The sequence below is a fragment of the Phaenicophaeus curvirostris genome, chromosome 1 (assembly GCF_032191515.1).
Source record: "Phaenicophaeus curvirostris isolate KB17595 chromosome 1, BPBGC_Pcur_1.0, whole genome shotgun sequence".
In the NCBI taxonomy this organism is placed as follows: Eukaryota; Metazoa; Chordata; class Aves; order Cuculiformes; family Cuculidae; genus Phaenicophaeus; species Phaenicophaeus curvirostris.
The window spans coordinates 115,762,868-115,781,544 of NC_091392.1; the positions used below are offsets into that span (position 1 = coordinate 115,762,868).

Genomic DNA, 18,677 nt, shown 5'->3' on the forward strand with positions numbered 1-18,677 from the left:
TTGAAAACAATACTTTCAAATCCGTAACTAGAAGGAATTCCAGGGTAATTTGGAACAAAAGGCCACACACTAAGAGCAGTATGTAAAACACAGGAAGCAATTCAGTCCAAAGTTTGGACAACGGTGCCATAGGCTACTGTCTGGTTTTAAAGAGTCAAGTGGCAAGTAAGCCAACTAACCTCAGTGTTCCTACATTAGCGCCTCCAAGAAATAGGAGGAAAAGGGACATCATTACCTAGAGAGGGACCAAAGACACTTGAAAACTCACCTTGTACAAGATGCCTTTAAAGACAAATCCTGTCAATGCTGCACAGGACAGAGGGGGTCAGGACTGATATGTCTCATGATCTGTGTGATGCACTGTTTGTGCAAACTATGTACCGTTTCCATGCACGCTCTCTTATGTGTTACCCATATGTTTGGAAGGCATAAACTATGATGACTCCTCTGGAAATCACAATTGTTACATTACAATTTCAGCGCAACCTCAACCAGGGAACCAAAGAAACTGGCATGATGTGTCTAACACTTCACAGTAAACATACTGAATAACAGCAGAATTAAAACCACAACTACAAAATTCCCTTGCTTGCCACATAGTAAAAAACATAAGGCGCTGACAATCTTGGGCTGCTGAAAGACCTCAGCATCCCCAGAGGAGGATTTGATTTGATTTCATAATTTTATCTTCTTCCCCACTATCCCTTACATTTCTGTCCGATTGGTTGTGTGACAGAGTTCTAATTTATGTATTTATTTTCATCTCTACACTCTTCCTTTCCTTTGCTGTGTATTAGATACTGTCATCCCTCAGAAACCAAAACAAGAGCAACAAAAAACTCCATTTTTTTATCCTGAAAGAAAGTTGACACAGGACCAATGAATCAGTGACTGTGCACACCATGTACCTCTGCCACCCCTCCTCCTCCCTCCTCTTTTTTTTTTTCATTCAAGTGACAGCCTTTTTTTTGAGATGAAAGCAGACATTATTTCCCCAGTGAGACCCAGCTGTCTTTGAAATCTTTCCTGCTGTTGCTTTCTGATAACCTGCACTCTCTTGACATTCATGATAGATTATCAATATGCTCTTTAGGCTTTCTTTGTCACAGGAGATGGTTGCTGAGGTAACTCAGTTTAGGCAGGTAGTCTCTTCTTTTTCTACAAAGACTCTAAAAATAATGCCCCTGCTGCAACTGCACTACAGCCTCATTAGTGAACCAGCTCTCTACAAACTGATTACATTCCTCACTTGATTATCATATGGAACATGGTGTCAGTTAGTTAAGATGATGTCCAGGCCTTCAGGCAACAGAGCCAACCAGAAGCTATGCCCAGTAGGAGATAGTTGGAGTTGAATAGAGACCCTTTTTTTCTCATGTTCTGGTGAAAACTAATGTAAAAAATTAGCACTGCCACCACCATCAGCTCCCTCCCGCCCCCCCAAAAAACACCCAAAGCCAATAAAAGAGACTGGGAGAACTGCTCAGGAGGGATTTTTGGTTTTTTTTTTTTTTTTTTCATTGCAATAGTTTTTGCTCAGAGTGGGGATCAATAAATCCCACTGATATTTCATAAGTACCCTCTTATTCCGTCTAGGGTCCACTATGCTTCACTTTACAACAATGACACCAAAAATGACATATATATATTGTGGAAATCAGAATCTCTAAACAGATAGTGACTGACCTTCTAGGACCACCTGAACATAGTCTTGAGCAGACATCTTGTCCTTGCGCACAAAGCACTGGTAAGCTCCACCATCACTCTTGGCCATGCCATCCATTATAAGGTTCTCTCGGTTGACACCAGTGATCCGGACGTTGTTACCGGGGTCAATGATTTCCCCATTACGATACCAGGACAGCTCCTGGTCCTCAGTTCCCGTTACACTGCAGGACAAGGACACTTGGCTGCCAACACTGCTTTTTACTTTCCGTGGACTAATCGTCGCTTTTAGTGGTTCTGAAGATTTAAATCAGAATAAGGGAGAGGTCACGGGAAATTGAAAACATTAAGTACACATGTGCATTTATGTCTAAGTAACAAATTAACTCTCAGTTAAGGTGAACAACAAAAAGCACATCCATATCCTTCTGAAAAAAACCAACCCTCAAGCAAACAACAGATGACTGTGTTTGCTCTAAACAAGCATTTTTGCCACCAACATCCATAACACAAAACATTTAGATCTATAGGATATCCTATTCAACGCATGATATAATCCTACACCTAAATATACAGTATCTACTGTGTATTCACAGTGTAATCAGCTCTACTGATTAACACCATTGGCGCTGAAAGCCTAGTAGACAAGTACAGTTGGAATTGATGATCTCAAAGGTCTTTTCCAACCTAATGATTCTATGATTCTAACTATGGCACTACATGTGATTTGGGAGTGTAGGATGTTACTTCATGTTAGTTCAATGCATTATGTGCATTCCTGAAGCTCATCTGGCTTCATCTCCTGCAAAAGGAACCCAGTTTACACATTCCAAAATCACTCCCTGATGTGAACAAGTGTAGTAAATGCCAATGACCAGGAGATCAGCTTTTAAGTGAGAAAGATCCATGCTAAAACGTTAACATAGGTACACCCATAGCTATCCATCAGATCTGTCCATACGGAAGTACTATTTTTGTGGGGGCTCTCCAGATTTTCTGTTTCAACATGGGAAGACTAGAATATTTTCTAGTCAGCCTTAAGAAACAGTAGAACATAGGTAATACAAGTTTTGTACTGCAGAAAAAAATAGAGGATGAACGTTGTTGAAGAAAATTCATAAATATAAATGCAAGGAAAACAGTCTTTATCCTGCCACCTAACAGTTATTTGCATTAATGAATGCAGATCTCATTTCATGCTTTATATATTTTGGTTTGGCTTCCTTATAAAGATAAGAGGCTACTATCACAACTGATATAATTTCTGATACTAAATACATATCATCCAATATTTTTTTTAACCAGCCTGCATACATGCATAGACACATATATACATTAAAATTTCCACAGCTAACTCATTTACTTTACTGAACATTTTATAACACACAGGTAGTAATAAATCTTTAGCAGCCCATTGTGAATGGAGGCCTTGAAAAAACTTGAAAGAAACACACAGGTCAGTGGCTTCACTCATTCTGGATCACAGACGTGACATATCTTTCCTCTACAATAGTCCAGAGTAACAGTTAATATGTGTTTATATGCATTTTATAAGCCACTTAATATCTCTATGTTTCCTATATGAAAGATCACAAAGGGTCAAAACTGTCCATGACCCATTAAATAGCACAGACAGAAACAGACACACTCAGGTGCGCCACCAATATCTCAGAGCCACGATGACGCAAGGAAGTGAAACATCCTCTGCTGCAGAGGCAGGTGAAAGTCCTTTGTCCATCTGTTGCTTCCTGCCAACCTGATCCAGAAGGTATCTACTGGCTGTTTGACCACCAAGCCAGTATGTAAAAGGTATCTCCAGGCAGTAGGGAATACTTTGGGTATCACTAGCAACACTATAACATCACGTGTCTGAAAGTTTTGACTTTACACCATACAAGGTAGACTGAATTCAACTTATTTTTATGAATACATTTAAAAGCAAAGCTCCTCCATTATAATTCATGAATTATTGAACTTTGATCTCTATTTTGTTGTCCCCAAGTACGTTATGTGTAATTATTTGTGTAGACATTTTTATGGCCTGAACTGTTCACAAACTTCTCCTTTTTCACTCTGCTAGTCATGCTGTATAGGTGGAAAGGTTAGTTCACAGAGCATTATTTCTATTCCAGGAAATATATATTTTTTTAACAATAGAAGAATAACACTTTGCCAGTGCAGTGCTTCTGAGTAATAATTATCTTTGTAGGATTTGTGAAACAGTCAGAATATTCACACATGAATACTCAACTGAGAGGAGGTATGAGTATTCAATATTACCAAACAGCGTGAGTCATGGCAATGAGAGTTTGGCAGCTTTATTCATGAGAACATTTGCAATTTCTTTTTAAGCATCCAATTCACGCTTCTAAATTACATATCCTCTATGTCATAAATTACATACCTACATTATAAACTGCATCTATTTGCACTTCTGATCACTCAACTGTCCAATGAACTCATCTCCACAGAGCCTACTTTCTGATGTTCCACTACTTTGAGAAGTTTAAGCATTGCTAAGGTAAAGTAACAAAACAGAAAGCACAGAAAGATACAGCAACACACAGGGAAGAAGTGGCCTGAGAGCTTAATTCAATGCAGGACTTACGTTTTACATACAGTCGCCCTATCATCTCAGCAGTCCCATAGTTGTTCCACACCTCGCAGACGTAGTTGCCTGAGTCCGAGGGACGTGTGTTCTCAATCAGCAGACCTGTAACTGTCTGCCGAAACCTGCTGTCAGGCTCCCAGGGAACGTTGTCTTTCAGCCAACGATACTTTGGTGCGGGGTGCCCTGACGCTTTGCAAGGCAGCTCCACTCGCTGTCCTGCCATGGCTTTACGGTGGTCAAACCCATCTAGAATAGATGGAGCTGAATTCGCTGGATCTGAAAAAACAAATAGCAGTTTTCAATGTGAGTATTAAAATTCTTTCATTCACTAAGCAATTTGCCTGTATTTTTTCTCCTCTATTTTTTTTTTTTTGCTCTCTAGCCCTGTGTTTTATGCACTACAGTTTGCTACTGTGACCCAGCCATCAGTCTGTAATCTCTCAGTAGTGGTGGCTGGGATCCAGCAGCATGTACTACTGAAGCATCTCATGACTGCTTCAAAATGCTCTCACTAGATTTTCTCCAGGTGACAACCATTTCTCCGATCACCTTTCATGTCCTCCATCAGAGGAATAGAGAGCCAGAAACATGTTGCCTTAACAATTATTATCAGTGATATCCCTACACTATTCCTCTACAATGAAGCCAACACATTCTCCATGCTTCTCAGTGGTCTGAAGGCTTTGAATTACAGGAGCAATTTATTCCCTTGTCAGGAGAGAAATGGGCAAAGACACAGGAATTTCTTTCTGTAGTCTAACTGACAGACAAGCCTTTTCTTCTTCTCTGTAAAAAGAATTTAACACAACAAGACTAAACATACAACTTAATACCCCAACTTTCTGTACTCAGCTTACTGAGACAAGTAGTTCCTAGACCAAGACACTTGTGTAGCACCTAACATATACTTATCTCACAGAAGTCTGGCAGAGCGCCTTCACCAGAGGTGCATGTACCTCATCAGAAATAGTACTTTGCAATTTTGGCTTTCTGAGTTTGAAAATGTTTGGAGGAAGAGGCTGACATGATTTACAGTTTTGTGCAGCATGCAGCATGATAGAAGCCCATCCTGGAGCTATTGCAACATAAATACTGAACAATAAATCAAGAAATATTTAGCTAAGTATTTTCTCATCACATGCACTCAGTTCACTAAGATTTCTGTCTCACAAAGAAACTCCTTGCACTGATTAACTCCTTTTACTCCTATTTGACACAACAATTTTTTTGGGTTTCCTAACATCACAGTTCCCTGTGTGTAGGTATGATTATCATAATTTTGGTATTTTCAAGTGGTCTTTGACTTAACTACCTCAGGTACTACTCACAGAGCACTGCAAACATTAAAGGACAGTTCATGGTGTATTCAAGCTACATAAGCAACAGCAAAATCAGTACGTAAGCTACTTAGTTTAAAACTAATTTACATACATGTTGATGAACTGCAGCCATGGGAGAGTATGCTTGAGAGCAGATTGCTAGTACAGTTTTGGTAGTGCCTCTATCTATCCAGAAACTAAAATTGTGATGGCAAACAAATAGGCTAAGAAAATTTTATGTGAATATCTAGACAAAATCCTAATTGCCAAGTTCAATGAAAGATTACCACAGCAGTTTTGCTGACACTTAGAGAGCAGAAAAAAGTTGAGTCGCTGAAGGCAAAACCCCATTCAATTTACAGCAACTTACTGTCTGCCTCATTAGAAACGTGTCAGCTACTAGTTAAACAAATGATTTTGCATGCATCTGTAGCCTCAAGATCCATATTTGGCATCGAGATGGGTTATATTTTTAAGCTTGCCATGCTGCTTATGTCTGGCTTAGTGAAAACACAATCTGCCAGGATGCTATTGGGAAGGCCAATGTCAATTTGACTAATTGATCAGCCAGCTTCTTTCTCGCCTTTTGGGTCATCAGGAATCTATGCTTTCACTGCATAGATTATTTTGTGCACCCTGAGGAATTCAGTAAAAATACAAGCATGCAAGAAGTTACAGGTTTGGCTCTTAGAAAGTTTATGCCTACAAAAAAATCAATTTCTTCAATTGAAGGTAATAATTAAAAAATAAGAACTGACTTCTAAAGGTATTGTCTGTGCATTCCTACTCAAAACTCACAGTAGCTTCCTATTTTCTTTGTATGCCTCTAACTTCAAGAGACTGTGAAGGAAATACATATGGTTCCATTTTCAGTCCTTTAATAACAAAAATACAAAGTACTACTTGGACAGGATGGGGGCCACCGGGGAGGAATGAAAGTAATGGTAAGGAAAATTTGTGGTTAGTGAATATTGCATCCTGACAGCCTCCTAGTTTGCTGCAGAGAACCACACATGCCTTGATGCTGGGCCCAGGTAAATTGCAAAACCACCTCAGATAACAAGCTGATGGTGACAGCAAAGTAGCCACTGCCCTTCTGCTTCCAGGCCTAGGCAGAAGCCCGAGAAGCCTGGCAGGCTACCCCTAGGAGCTGGGGGCTATGGCAACATGCCATGGGAGGCACAGCCCTCTTCTGCAGCTACCATTTCTCACCCTTCAAGAACAGCAAACCAGACCCTGAGTCCTCTGTCCCAGGTTCACTGTGCCTCACTTTTTCCATCTCAAACTGAGCCTTGGCAGAAGCAGCCCAGCCTGGAGACCTATCCATGGAACAGCTAAACCGGGATTTGCCTACATAGTTGAGAAACCTTGAGCTGGTTCATATAGAGGAGGGATTTAAAATATATAAAGGGGCACACAAAATATGACCCAGTGACTTGCTTTCTTGTATTCTGTATACTTAAAGGAACAGTAAAAACATCTCTTTGGGTTGTCCCTGGATTATACATCTGTTTAAAGCTCCTGTACTGCATATATTTCAGTTAGGGAAAGGAAGGGAAGGGAAGGGAAGGGAAGGGAAGGGAAGGGAAGGGAAGGGAAGGGAAGGGAAGGGAAGGGAAGGGAAGGGAAGGGAAGGGAAGGGAAGGGAAGGGAAGGGAAGGGAAGGGAAGGGAAGGGAAGGGAAGGGAAGGGAAGGGGAGGGGGAGGGGGAGGGGGAGGGGGAGGGGGAGGGGGAGGGGGAGGGGGAGGGGGAGGGGGAGGGAATTTAAAATGAGTCCAAGAGACCATGATCAATATCCACCACAAAATATTTCATCCTGAAGTAAGCAAGGAATATTTATGGATGCAAAAGACAGGGAAAACGCGGTCTCATACAAGCAGACCTTTTTTACAACTATATTCATGGCCTCTTTATCTCAATTTTTAAAGGATGTACTATTTTAAAATATAAATTCCAGGAAAGAAATAAGAAAACCTGTTAGAGAAATCTTAAGCGAAAAACTCTGCCCATAAGTGCTGCATTTGTTAAGTAAACTAACAAGACCGGAAATCAGAGACCTCCATGACACTAAAATAGAAAAATTAAACCCACTAAATTAAAAAATCCAGCTATTGCACACAGATAAACTTCCCTATTTTGATTTGTCTGCAAATGACAATAGAAAAGGGAACTCTAGACGAAGCACATCTTCTAGAGTGCTGGTCCTGAACCACAAACAATACAGAGCTTTCATTTTTTCCCCCTTTGTTCAGAGAAACAACTAGAAATTTTCTTGTGGTAACCAAGATACAAGCCTGATTTTATTTATGTTACCAGTGGCTCAGCCTTAGCATGATTTCACACGGAAACAGACCATATTATGGAGACAGCTATAAGCAAAGGACCCTGCCTATTCTTATAAGACTAAAGCAGGGAGATTGTTGTGCAGGAAAACTGCTACTTCATCTGGCTGGAACAAGCAGAGGCAAGAGTTTTGCCCACATGGGACACGTATTAAAGGAAGAAACTCCTGGATCTGTCTGGTAAGTGATTCTAACCCAAACAATCACCCTGATTTTGGTTTTGGTTTTTTTTCTTTCATTAGTGTATTCTAGTACTGACTTGTGTGTTCAGAGGACTCCAGAATCCTTCAGCAATGAACACTTAGGGGAGGGCAGGAAGTATGTTGCTAATGCAAATCCTTGTGTCCACCTCTGTCTCCCTTATGGCTCTCAAACAGGGAGTGATGAGATCTAATCACTATATTATTATTTTTTTCTGATGAAAAGACCAAAAGACAAGAGGACAAGGTTAAAAGGAGAATGACCCCACTGACTCACACTGTGAAGGTCACCATACGCTGACTGATCATTAGAGTTAAGACCTTTAGAGCAACTTACTAAAGGTGAAAAGGAGGAAAAACTGTGGAGCTTTAAGAGGGGTGGGGGACATGTCTTCTGTAAGGCAACGATGCAGAGGGAAAGGAGAGTCTGGGGTACAGTCTTAGCTAACTGTAGATGTAGGAACACAATTGCAGATTTGCTCACATGGAAACACAGGTTGCAGCTACAGGCACGCAGAGAATGAGGGAGAGGAAGGGGAGATGGGGAAGAGTTTATCTTATACACAGCTGTTTTGAAAGCCTGGGCAAGGAGTCTGCTCCTACTTCTCACCTCATCCACAACTGGCACCTCCTCTCACTGAGACAAAATGGGAAGAAGGTGGGATTGGAACAGCACTGTACTCTGATAAATCTAACTCTTCGGCAGGTATGCATGGGGAACCCAACAGTCCATCACACACACAATGATCAGGAGGTGATTTACAATTACAAGGAAAAGTTATAATGCTCCATCTATTGTCTTATTTTCCTATCCTTTGCATAAGGGACTCTTAGCTCTGCCTGTGGACAGCCACCAGCTAGCCCTCCTCTCTGCCTGCAGCACCATGGGTGCCTGGGACAGGTCATGTACTCCTTTCTGGCTGGGGAGCCTTTCTTGAAACAGGAGAATACACTGTTTTCCCCATGGAAGGAGTGTGATGAACAAAAAAGAAGGCTTAAATGCACCTCAGTTAACCTGAGACTCCCGCAGTGGAAATACCTACAGCCGAGTTAAATGTCCTGAGTGCCTGCTATGGTTAACAGAGATAAATAGGCTCTGTGGGGCAATTCATCTCACCTCAAAGTGGGTTGCTGAAGTAGGTTAGATGCACTACCCCTAAAAGTGTTCTTCTCCTTTCATTACAAAGGGAAGTTAAGGTGACTATAAACATTTTCATTGCACAAGTCTACTTTTAATGAGATGAATCCCATCCACAGTGCTTTTTTAAAGTACTCTACACCTACTGAAAATCACCGTACTAAATGTCAGTGCACCCTATAGTCTCTCTGGAAATATCTAATGGGAGGTGAAAAACAGAGAAAAGGTTTTTAAAATGGGACATTTTATTTTGCAGCAGCATCTCACAACTGACCACTTCTGCTCTCCATTTGATAAGTGATTTGATTGTTAGTGTCTATGGGCACAAGATGTGCCAGTTTAGCACATTTGGGAGAGGAATATACAATACTTAATTAAACATGATACATAAAAGAGCACCTGATACAAAAAGTCTTGCACTGTTGCTTTGTCGTGTTTCTCCAGTGTATTTGTGCCTTGTGATACATCGGTAGTTGTACAGTCCATCTTCATTCTGTACATCTAAAATATACAAGGCTCCCGTGGATGTGATGAGAAATCTAGGTCCTGAAAGACACAAGAATTTGCAGTGTTTAAAATTGTTATTATGCTCTGCTTGCTTGAAGGATGGATGACATACACTGGAAAGTCCTGAAGGTTTTTTTTTACAGAGTCTAGAAGCTGCTATTTGTACGTTTTATAAGTACTTAGTGCCAATGAATAAGGGGATATTAATTCATGTGCATTTCTTATAGAAAAGGTAGGGATCCGCAAGGAAAATACATGCCATGGTCTGTATTACAATCAACAAATAATATTCAAGAGGCATCTGAAATAAAGTACAAGGTGAAGAACCAATGCAGAATTTAATTCAGTTTAATTCAGTATTGTAGAGTGACATGATGGCAATTCTGCAGCTGAGCAGTACATGTGAGAAAGATGATCTGGGATGGCATGGATAATAAAACAATATTAGCCAAAATGGCATTCGTGGTCCATGCATGTGAAAAAAATTGAGGAAAAAAAGGATCACAAAAACTAAAGAGATCAGTGAAAGCAAGAGAAGCTCACAAAAGGAGGAATATTTTACCCCCAGAACATGGGATGTCTTTGCTAAAGGTTTCTGGCTGTAAGAGCACAGCCCTGCTTCACAGCCTGCTGCAGATGTGACGGAAAAACAAGGACAGCAAACCAGCCATGCTGACGTTGCCTATCCACCGACCCCAGTGAATTTGCACACACCTGCGCTAGCTGCAAGCTCTAAAGCATGAGTGTCAGGAACAGTCCTACTCCACCCTCCCCATGTTTCCTGTGGGTTGATGCACTCCAGGCCTCAGCAGGACAGGCAGAGCTCTCTGCAGTTCAGTACTTCCAGAGCAAAGCTACTGGCAGAAGATGAGTTAATACATTATCTGATCTGCTGTGGACTTTTTAAAAAAAAGATATTGCAGTCTGTGATTAGCGAAGCACAACATAAGTAGGTAGACAGACTGTGTGTCTAAAGGAAGGGCTTCAATAAACAGAATAGGATGAATTATCGAATATCCAAAGATATTCTATTTATTTTTAATTATGCAGAGATAGGTTTATTTCATGAAGAAAATTAAGCCCATCAAAGTGACTACTCCCTAAATCTGAAAAGGACTGACGTGTTAATGGTCAGCAATTCTCCCAGTGTTCATTCAAATTGAAAATAATACAGTTGAAATTCTCTCCAAATACATATTTTTTATTATTAACTTTAGAATATGTGGAAAACATCACAGAACACATCATGCAGATTTTATCACTTGACACCTGCACAGATGCCTCTGTTCTGTTGTAAATGCATGTTCCAAAAGAAAGGGCACAAAAAAAAGCCAATATCTACATGTTACATGTTTACTCTAAAGCTTTTCTTGTCTTACAATAACTGGAAATAATGCAGTCAGAATGCATTGCAAACTTGGGCCTCACCTGGTTTCTCTGCCATTTAAAAGATACTGCCATCTAAGCTACATATTCTTTTCTAAAACTTTATACTGGAGAATATTTTTCTTTTTTATGCCTTGTATTTTTTCCTCTGGTGGTTGGCAGCTTTTACACTATACACAAGTGTAGCTATGTATAATAAAACATACTGGTCCCAAATTAGATACATAAAGATACATATACACAATAGATAAAGATGGAACCCATTATGAACTAATATTCAGTAACGTGCAGTAAGAAATATTTCCTTTTCTTCAGAGCCCTATTTGAGCAATGAGTTTTTAATAATTAAGCGTAGTCAGAGTGCTTGCTCACAAATGGACCAGCGGGAAAGCAATCCAGCAGAGAAAAGACAGAGGAAATGGTATAATTACAGAGGACTATCTCCTTTAAACCACAATCTAAAACAAATGGGAAAAGAAAATTTTAGCAACCATTTAATGCCATGGGACAAGACTAAACCTTAGAGCAGAGAGTACTGAGTAAAGCAACACCTCTCATCTTTGCATGCATAGTGAGCTATAAAATAATCACACTGGTGACTTGTCTTGGCTGACTTTGTTCTTCTGAAAGTAAAGGCAAAAGCATGGAAGCAGTTAGGTCACGACTTTGGGAAAGCATAAACCACATGGCACATATCCTTCTGAAGTACCTTGTTTGCTCAAGTAACATCTGTCAATACTAAAAAGTATATTAACAAAAACAGTTTCCAGAATGGAGGCACAGAAAAGATTAAGCTGCTGGCCTGCTTCTGAAGGAGGTGTGAAGGAGGACTGGATGGCTAGAGCGCTCTCCTCAGCCATGAGCAGTACTATATTCCAGCCTAGGGGGTCTTACAGGCTAGGGAGGTTCCTTCTCATGCAGAGACCATATTGACTTACATGAAGCCCCTGAAAATTCCATTGCTTGCATACAGAAGGCTTGTGTTCCAACACAAATTACTTATAAATGAATTTACTGCTGAGTGTAGTAGCAAAAGCACCTAAATAGGTAATATTTCAGTTTCACAGCCAGTCTGAAATATGGCATTGATAAGATTACATCAAAAAAAGTAAAGTTGTCTTGCATCTTATATTTTAATATGTGAGATGAAGTGTTTGAAGGAAACTATATAGACAGTTATTGAGAACAAGTTAAAGCAATAAAATACATTTACGTAGCTTGTCAATTACTTATAAGTTATTTATTTGCTAGTCACAGAATAGCTTGGCTTCACCACACATGCTAATGAGGTTTTCCACAAATACCAGGCAGCTAACAGCTACTTACTAGAAACCAGAAAACACAGTGTGCAAGCGTGGGGGCTAGCATCCAATAAAACCTGTTAACAGTCCTTGGATTGTTCTTTTTCTACTGTCAGTCATACAGACCAACTCCAAGGCCACAGCAAAGGAAATCCTACCACCTCTAAGGGAGGCAGGTTCATATCGATTCACAAAGAACTACTGCCTGCTGACCAAAAAATACATTTGATATTTTTTTTGTTGATTCTAATGCTGTAACTCCTAGATGTAGCATCATGTCCTCTGCTGAGTATTTCTTCCTTTTTCCTTCAGAGACCCCAATTACTCGTAAATAAGCACTTGTCCCATTCCACCCTATCTCCTCATCGTGTAGATAGTCGAAATCTGTACCCTTTAAAAAAGTTTACCTTTACCTCTAATTCTATGTTAGAAGCATATTTAGAATTTTGGTATGAAAACTATGGGCTGTTTGACTCCTGTGTCACATGCAGATTCTGCACTACTGAAATATTCATAAAGCAAATCTACCTTTGCCAAGAAATATGCTATAAGGACTACAGGTAATTAAAGCACCGTTGTCTCTCTTAGTCTGTAGGCAGCATAAAATGACAGCTTTGGAAAATGAGAATCACATTTAAGGACTTTCCATGGGGTTAGTGATGGGTATGTGGCAAAGGCGATCTTGTCTTGCTTCAGTTTCCAGCTGTGTGAGCATTAACCAGCTCTATATTTCAGACAGCACAGCCAGTTCAGACGTGTGCTTGCCCACAGCAATGCCACTCGGCTGGCCGGGCTGCCAGGCTGCTGAACCAGCGCTGCATATAAAATGCAGATGTGTCCTTTGCAGCCCTATCAAGATTTAGATAAGACTTTTCAAGTAGGAATGGAACTAACTCCGTTACCAAACTGTGCCAGAGTAGATGTTGGTAGAGAGGCTGCTCAGCTGCCATCACATCACAGGACCAGAACACATGAAAATGTACTAATGGGATGGTTGTGAATATTTTGGTCCCTCCAGCAAATCTGCACATGCTGTGTGTTTTTGTCAAGAAAGTGGAACCCAAATAGCTGAGAGGTAGAAATGTGTTCCTTTTACAATGGCATCACGCCGCTTTCTTTTTCTGGGATCCAGTTTCACTTTTGGTAAATATACATAATTCTGTGTATACAAAGAGTCACACTGCTGGAAACTACTAGTATGCCCAAGTTTAAGGTCATACAAATGTGTCCAAAGTTTAAAAATTAATTCCTTTCTCTATGCTTTTCTAAAGCTCTGTTTTCAGATCCTCTACATAATTTTGAGATATGGTCTATACAGGCCATCATTAATAATTAAATGTCTCCCCTCCTAGGATAAGCATGAAGTGATGTCCACAGAAATTAAGTTAGTAGATTTCTTCCCTTAAAACTTCTAAAAGCTCACTTTGTCAGTATTTCTACCTTGTGCACGTTATTTGCATTAATACTTGCACTGGAATGAAAGCTGGGGAAATGTGGAGTGACTACTGCCAGGTTGAAGAATGTGTATAGATCTGCGGGCATTTTCCAGATCCCATAGTATTGACTTGTATTTTCAAGTGATGCCTTTTCTCCTCAGTTCTGGAAGTGTTTCCTCAGATGCAGTTATATATCTGGGTCAATGAGAGTGGGCATATTTATTAAAAGCCTACTACTTAATAAAAGAGGTTTATAAAAGCTATGCAGAGCCAAAAAATTGTTCAGTGTTATCTTCCTATGTTTTCTAAAGAAATTATGAGCATACTTGAGCTATATAACACTGCTTTGATCATCTTGCTGTTGGAAATTACTCAGGCAATTGTATAATAAAACCTTCACTTAATGCATTATTTAGAGACTTTTGCCTCACCCTCTTTAAAGATAACTAAAAGTAAATAGTTATTGCCACACATCAGATGTTATCCCACAGTATACTTGTCTCAGCAACACACATTGTGTATAATTGCAGGGCTAAGGCTTTTTCTTTTCTTCTCTTCTTCTTAATATATTTTGCATACTTATGTAATGCTTTAATAACTAACCCATCCTTCTACTGTAGAAATGTGAGACAGGAAAGATGACAGAAAAATAAAAGGGGAAATGCATGTAATTTCTGTCATCTTCTAAACGGAGAGCATTTTCATTAAAACCGACAGGCTGTCAGCTGTGACAAAGCCAAAGTGTTGAGTGTTCTGCCTTCTGTGCTTCAAAAAATGTTTAGAAATGCACCAGGATCGGGACCGGCAAGCTCTTATTGCCCTGATGATCTAAAGGAGTGCTTTCTTCTTGAGGTGCATTTAATTTAATCACTCATGCTTTGCTGTAACAAAGTATTTTTTTTTACTCACCTACTTAATATGCCAAATAAGGATTTAAATAAGTATTTTTCTTTTAAATGGAACATCCCTTCAGATAAACGGAATTTTTGTTTGTTTGGCTGTTAGCAGGCATCAAGGGAGGAAGGCAGAGAAGCCTCCTTCACAACAATTAAAAAGAACACTGTCAAAATATAGCTCATAATTCCCATTTATTATTCCTCCTCAGTAGTGTTTGTATTAATGCCTTGCAAACTTGATTATAATAATTTTAGCATCTGATTTTGAGAGATGTTCAAAGCTCACATCTCTTTTGGCTTTCAATGAGTGGTACCTTTGAAAACCTGGCCCAATATCTGTACTATGTATTTAATTCCAAGAGTTCAAAGGATGTTAGGGACATTTATTACTTTTTGGCCTGATGAGGTGGGGGAGCATAGTAACATGTTACTACTTCAAATTTAAAAGTTTTACGGAGCAGCTTACTGGGATATGTGGACTGATGTATACAAGTCAGTGGAAAAACAGGGAATGGAACCCATAATTCTTTCTCTGATATCCCACCTGTCATTAACACACAACTTTTCCTCACTGTAAGACTGAAAAAAATTATGGACCCAAGGACTAGAAAGACCATTAGAGTAATTTATTCTCACCTTTCATGCTTCACCCATTAACTCCTGCACCAAGTCCATATCTGGAAGTTAAGTTATAGCTTTTGTAAAAAGGCATTAGTCATGATTAAAGATTTCTTGTAAGAGGAGAGCATATGATACCCCTGAGTAAATTATTCCAATGGTTAATTATTCTCAAATTTGAAAGTTATTGTATTGTTTGTGGTCTATCTGACTTTGACCTCAGCTATTATATCTTACTGTGCCTTCATTAAAGATTTCCTCTGCAGTCAAAAATCTTCTGCCAATTTAAGTACTTACAGAACATGAGGAAATTACCTCTTAAACCATCTTTCTCCTTAATTAGTTATACAGATTGAACTTCCTAAATCATTTGCTGTGAGTTATTCCTATCTTAAAATATTTCTGTAGATTTACTCATCACTTTAACAACTTTTTGAAGTTATTTTTTAAGTTTGGATCATGTACATAAGTTCAGTATTTGTTCTAGAAATAGTAAATGAAAAATGTCACCACTCTCATCCATACAAATTTGCATTCTACTTATCCACCCAGGAATTACAGTAGTCCTCTTATCAAAGTGAACTTGCTTCAGTTAGCCATTGAAAATGATGACCTCCTTTACAAAGTCATGGAATTAGAGAATAAATTTCCCCATGCTGTAGATACAACCTATTGTCTGTCTTGACACTGGCATTGGCTGTATGAAAACCTACATCTTCAAATCCGATCCCTTTATCACACAATCCAATCTCCGTACAGTTTCTCAAATCATATCATCATTTGCCATTACACCAACATTTGAACAGTTTGTATATGTCATTAACATGTACTTCCTTGAATGTCATTCATTAATTGAAGCTTTACATTTTCATCTGAGATAATATCAAACCACTTGTTTTGAAGATATATATTTCAAAATAGAAAAACCCTGAAGAGAACAAACAGGGAAGAAGGGGTGGAAACTGGGCCATATCTAGGTTTGGTCAGCCTGAAGTAAGGCTCCAAATCCCATGACATTTTAGAAGCATACCTCTCATTTTACTATCTGCAGACTAGAGCCCTAAATAACCTAGTGACTTCATTAAAGTCAAGCTGCATTAGCAAATTGTGTGTTCATTTCTCTAAGTGAGAAGAGGTCACATTAACAATTATGAAATTGCTCTTATATAAGGTTTTTAATGCTTTCCATTAGACTGCATAATATCAGAGATTAAAATAAAATTTTACAGGTCTGAGTAATAACTTAAAATAATTCTGTTTAGTTTTCCTATGTGAAATTGTTCTCATGTATAATTCATAGGAAATTGTGAACACTTTCCTGTAGAATTAGTGCATAATATTCTTGTATGGAAATTAGAATATTTTAAAACTGTATCATTAATTATTCTATTATCATGCTTTTTTCCCTCCCAGTATGCTGTTAGGCTTTAAATAGGGGTAATGTTATCCTCAAGATGGTTTAAAAAATCATATTTGATTTTTACTTTGTTGGAAACACATCTAACAGCATTATGTTATTGCAGTCTAAATTGGGTTGATAGAAATTAAGAGAACAGATGGCTGCTCTAATTGTGTGCCAAATGATAATATAGAACAAATAAAGTTTTATCAGCTGTACTTGTCAGCTCCGCTGGATAGAACTGCTTCTGCTTAGCAAGTTTCTAGTATGACCTATGCATGCAAGGGGAGAAACCTCCCCACAGAGCCAAAGTAGAGAGTAACCTATAACTCACTTTTATAGCACTGCTACAACATCATTCTCAAAGCAAAACAATTTGCTTCTCTGGGCATGGAAAACATGCTAGAAGCAGCCAGGCTTAAACTGTGCCCTGAAGTCACAATCCTGTGAATGTTTTTGATATACAAACTAAAGATTAGATAAGGAGGGGAGGTGTGTAGGGAAAGAGGAAGGTAAGGACTTCACTTTCCAAACATTGCTCACAGAATATACTTAACCTACATGAGACACCTGAGGTGTTACTCACTGCTGAAGATGGTCAAAACATGACTATGCTCCTGTAAGCAGCACAGCCTCTTCCCTGGAGATGTAGCCAAGCTTACAGGCCCTGCTAACAAACCTCACAGAAGACAAAACTCATTTTTTTTAGCTCCCCATATTTCCTCAGCTCTGGGGTCTATAAATTGCACTTTTGGAATATATTGCCCACAGCCTCTCTCCTTACCTGCATGCAACCTGCAGCTGACTTCTAGGAGAACAGGAGCAGGAGGGAAGCCACAGCACTGTGCTATATTCCAAGGGTAGTTAATTTGCTTGATCAAGTACAATAAATTAAACTTCTCTTGTGTTACCACCTCCACCCTTCAGGCACAACAGTTGAAGAACCAAATATATATATTTGCATTACATGTCCAGCCTTTGTTTTCATAACTGGGCCACTGCGAGCATGACTCAATTTTGGGGAGAAAAAAAGTTTTTTAAGTGGCACCATACTATGATGTTACTCATGAGGAATTACAGTCTTTGATATTCCTGGTGTTTTTCCCTGACACAAGAGGAAAATTAGGCATAAAAGCCATAGGAAGTCATCTGAGGCATGGGAGGCTGCTACCATACTTGCGCTATTGTAGGTACCTCAAAGCTCACAGAGATGTATCTCTATCATAAGACTCAGCTTGCAGGTCTGAAATTTTTGTCAGTTCCAGAGCAGCCAGAGTTTTCCCTTTTCCTTTTGTTTTTGTTTATTTGTTTGTTTTCCCAGAATTGAATTTGAGAATTTATAAAACAAGCCAGCAGCCTTGCATGAGATATTTTGCTATTTCAAATAGGTATCTAATCTGTTTTGAGTTCAATAAAAAAACAACTAAGGTTATCTCTCTGCAAAAAAGTTAAGGACATTTAATATAAAATTGCTATTACTTTGGCAGCTTTATCTCTAAGGAATGCAAGGGATCAATTATGTCTTTCTGCAGCTCTCAAAAGAAAATGGATTTAGTGAAATCTAGGTACTGTGTTGTTTCCTTTTCCATTCCAAAATGGTTTCATGTCTCTTAGAATTTGAGATTTTGCTGTTCTTCATGCAATGTTACTATGCTGAGAGCACAATCCTGCCCATTTCTTGCATATAGAACTGCAAAGTGACTAAAATTAGAATGAGAAAGAAACAAAGAGAAAGAAAAAATAAACTAAAAAGAAAAAAAGGAAACAAAAAAAGATGAGAAAAAAAAAAACAGGAAGGCACAGTGGTTGTGGTGGTGGTGTGAAAATGAAGTCCCAGTTTTGACTTTATAAATTGAGC

The 18,677-nt window shown here is 39.1% G+C and overlaps 2 protein-coding genes across 2 annotated transcripts in view; one reads left to right on the plus strand and one right to left on the minus strand.

Annotated features, from left to right (window-relative positions):
- Positions 1 to 18,677, plus strand: part of SH3BGR (SH3 domain binding glutamate rich protein) — a 614,594-nt gene that overhangs the window by 372,669 nt on the left and 223,248 nt on the right. The gene's annotated exons all lie outside the window — the stretch shown is intronic.
- DSCAM (DS cell adhesion molecule) overlaps positions 1 to 18,677 on the minus strand; it is a 456,923-nt gene that overhangs the window by 163,167 nt on the left and 275,079 nt on the right. The window contains exons 4-6 of the mRNA XM_069872134.1: positions 9,676 to 9,822; positions 4,274 to 4,552; positions 1,687 to 1,962 (exon numbers count right to left, since the gene is read on the minus strand). Coding sequence (XP_069728235.1) covers positions 1,687 to 1,962; positions 4,274 to 4,552; positions 9,676 to 9,822 — 702 coding nt within the window. The remainder of the gene's footprint in view (positions 1 to 1,686; positions 1,963 to 4,273; positions 4,553 to 9,675; positions 9,823 to 18,677) is intronic.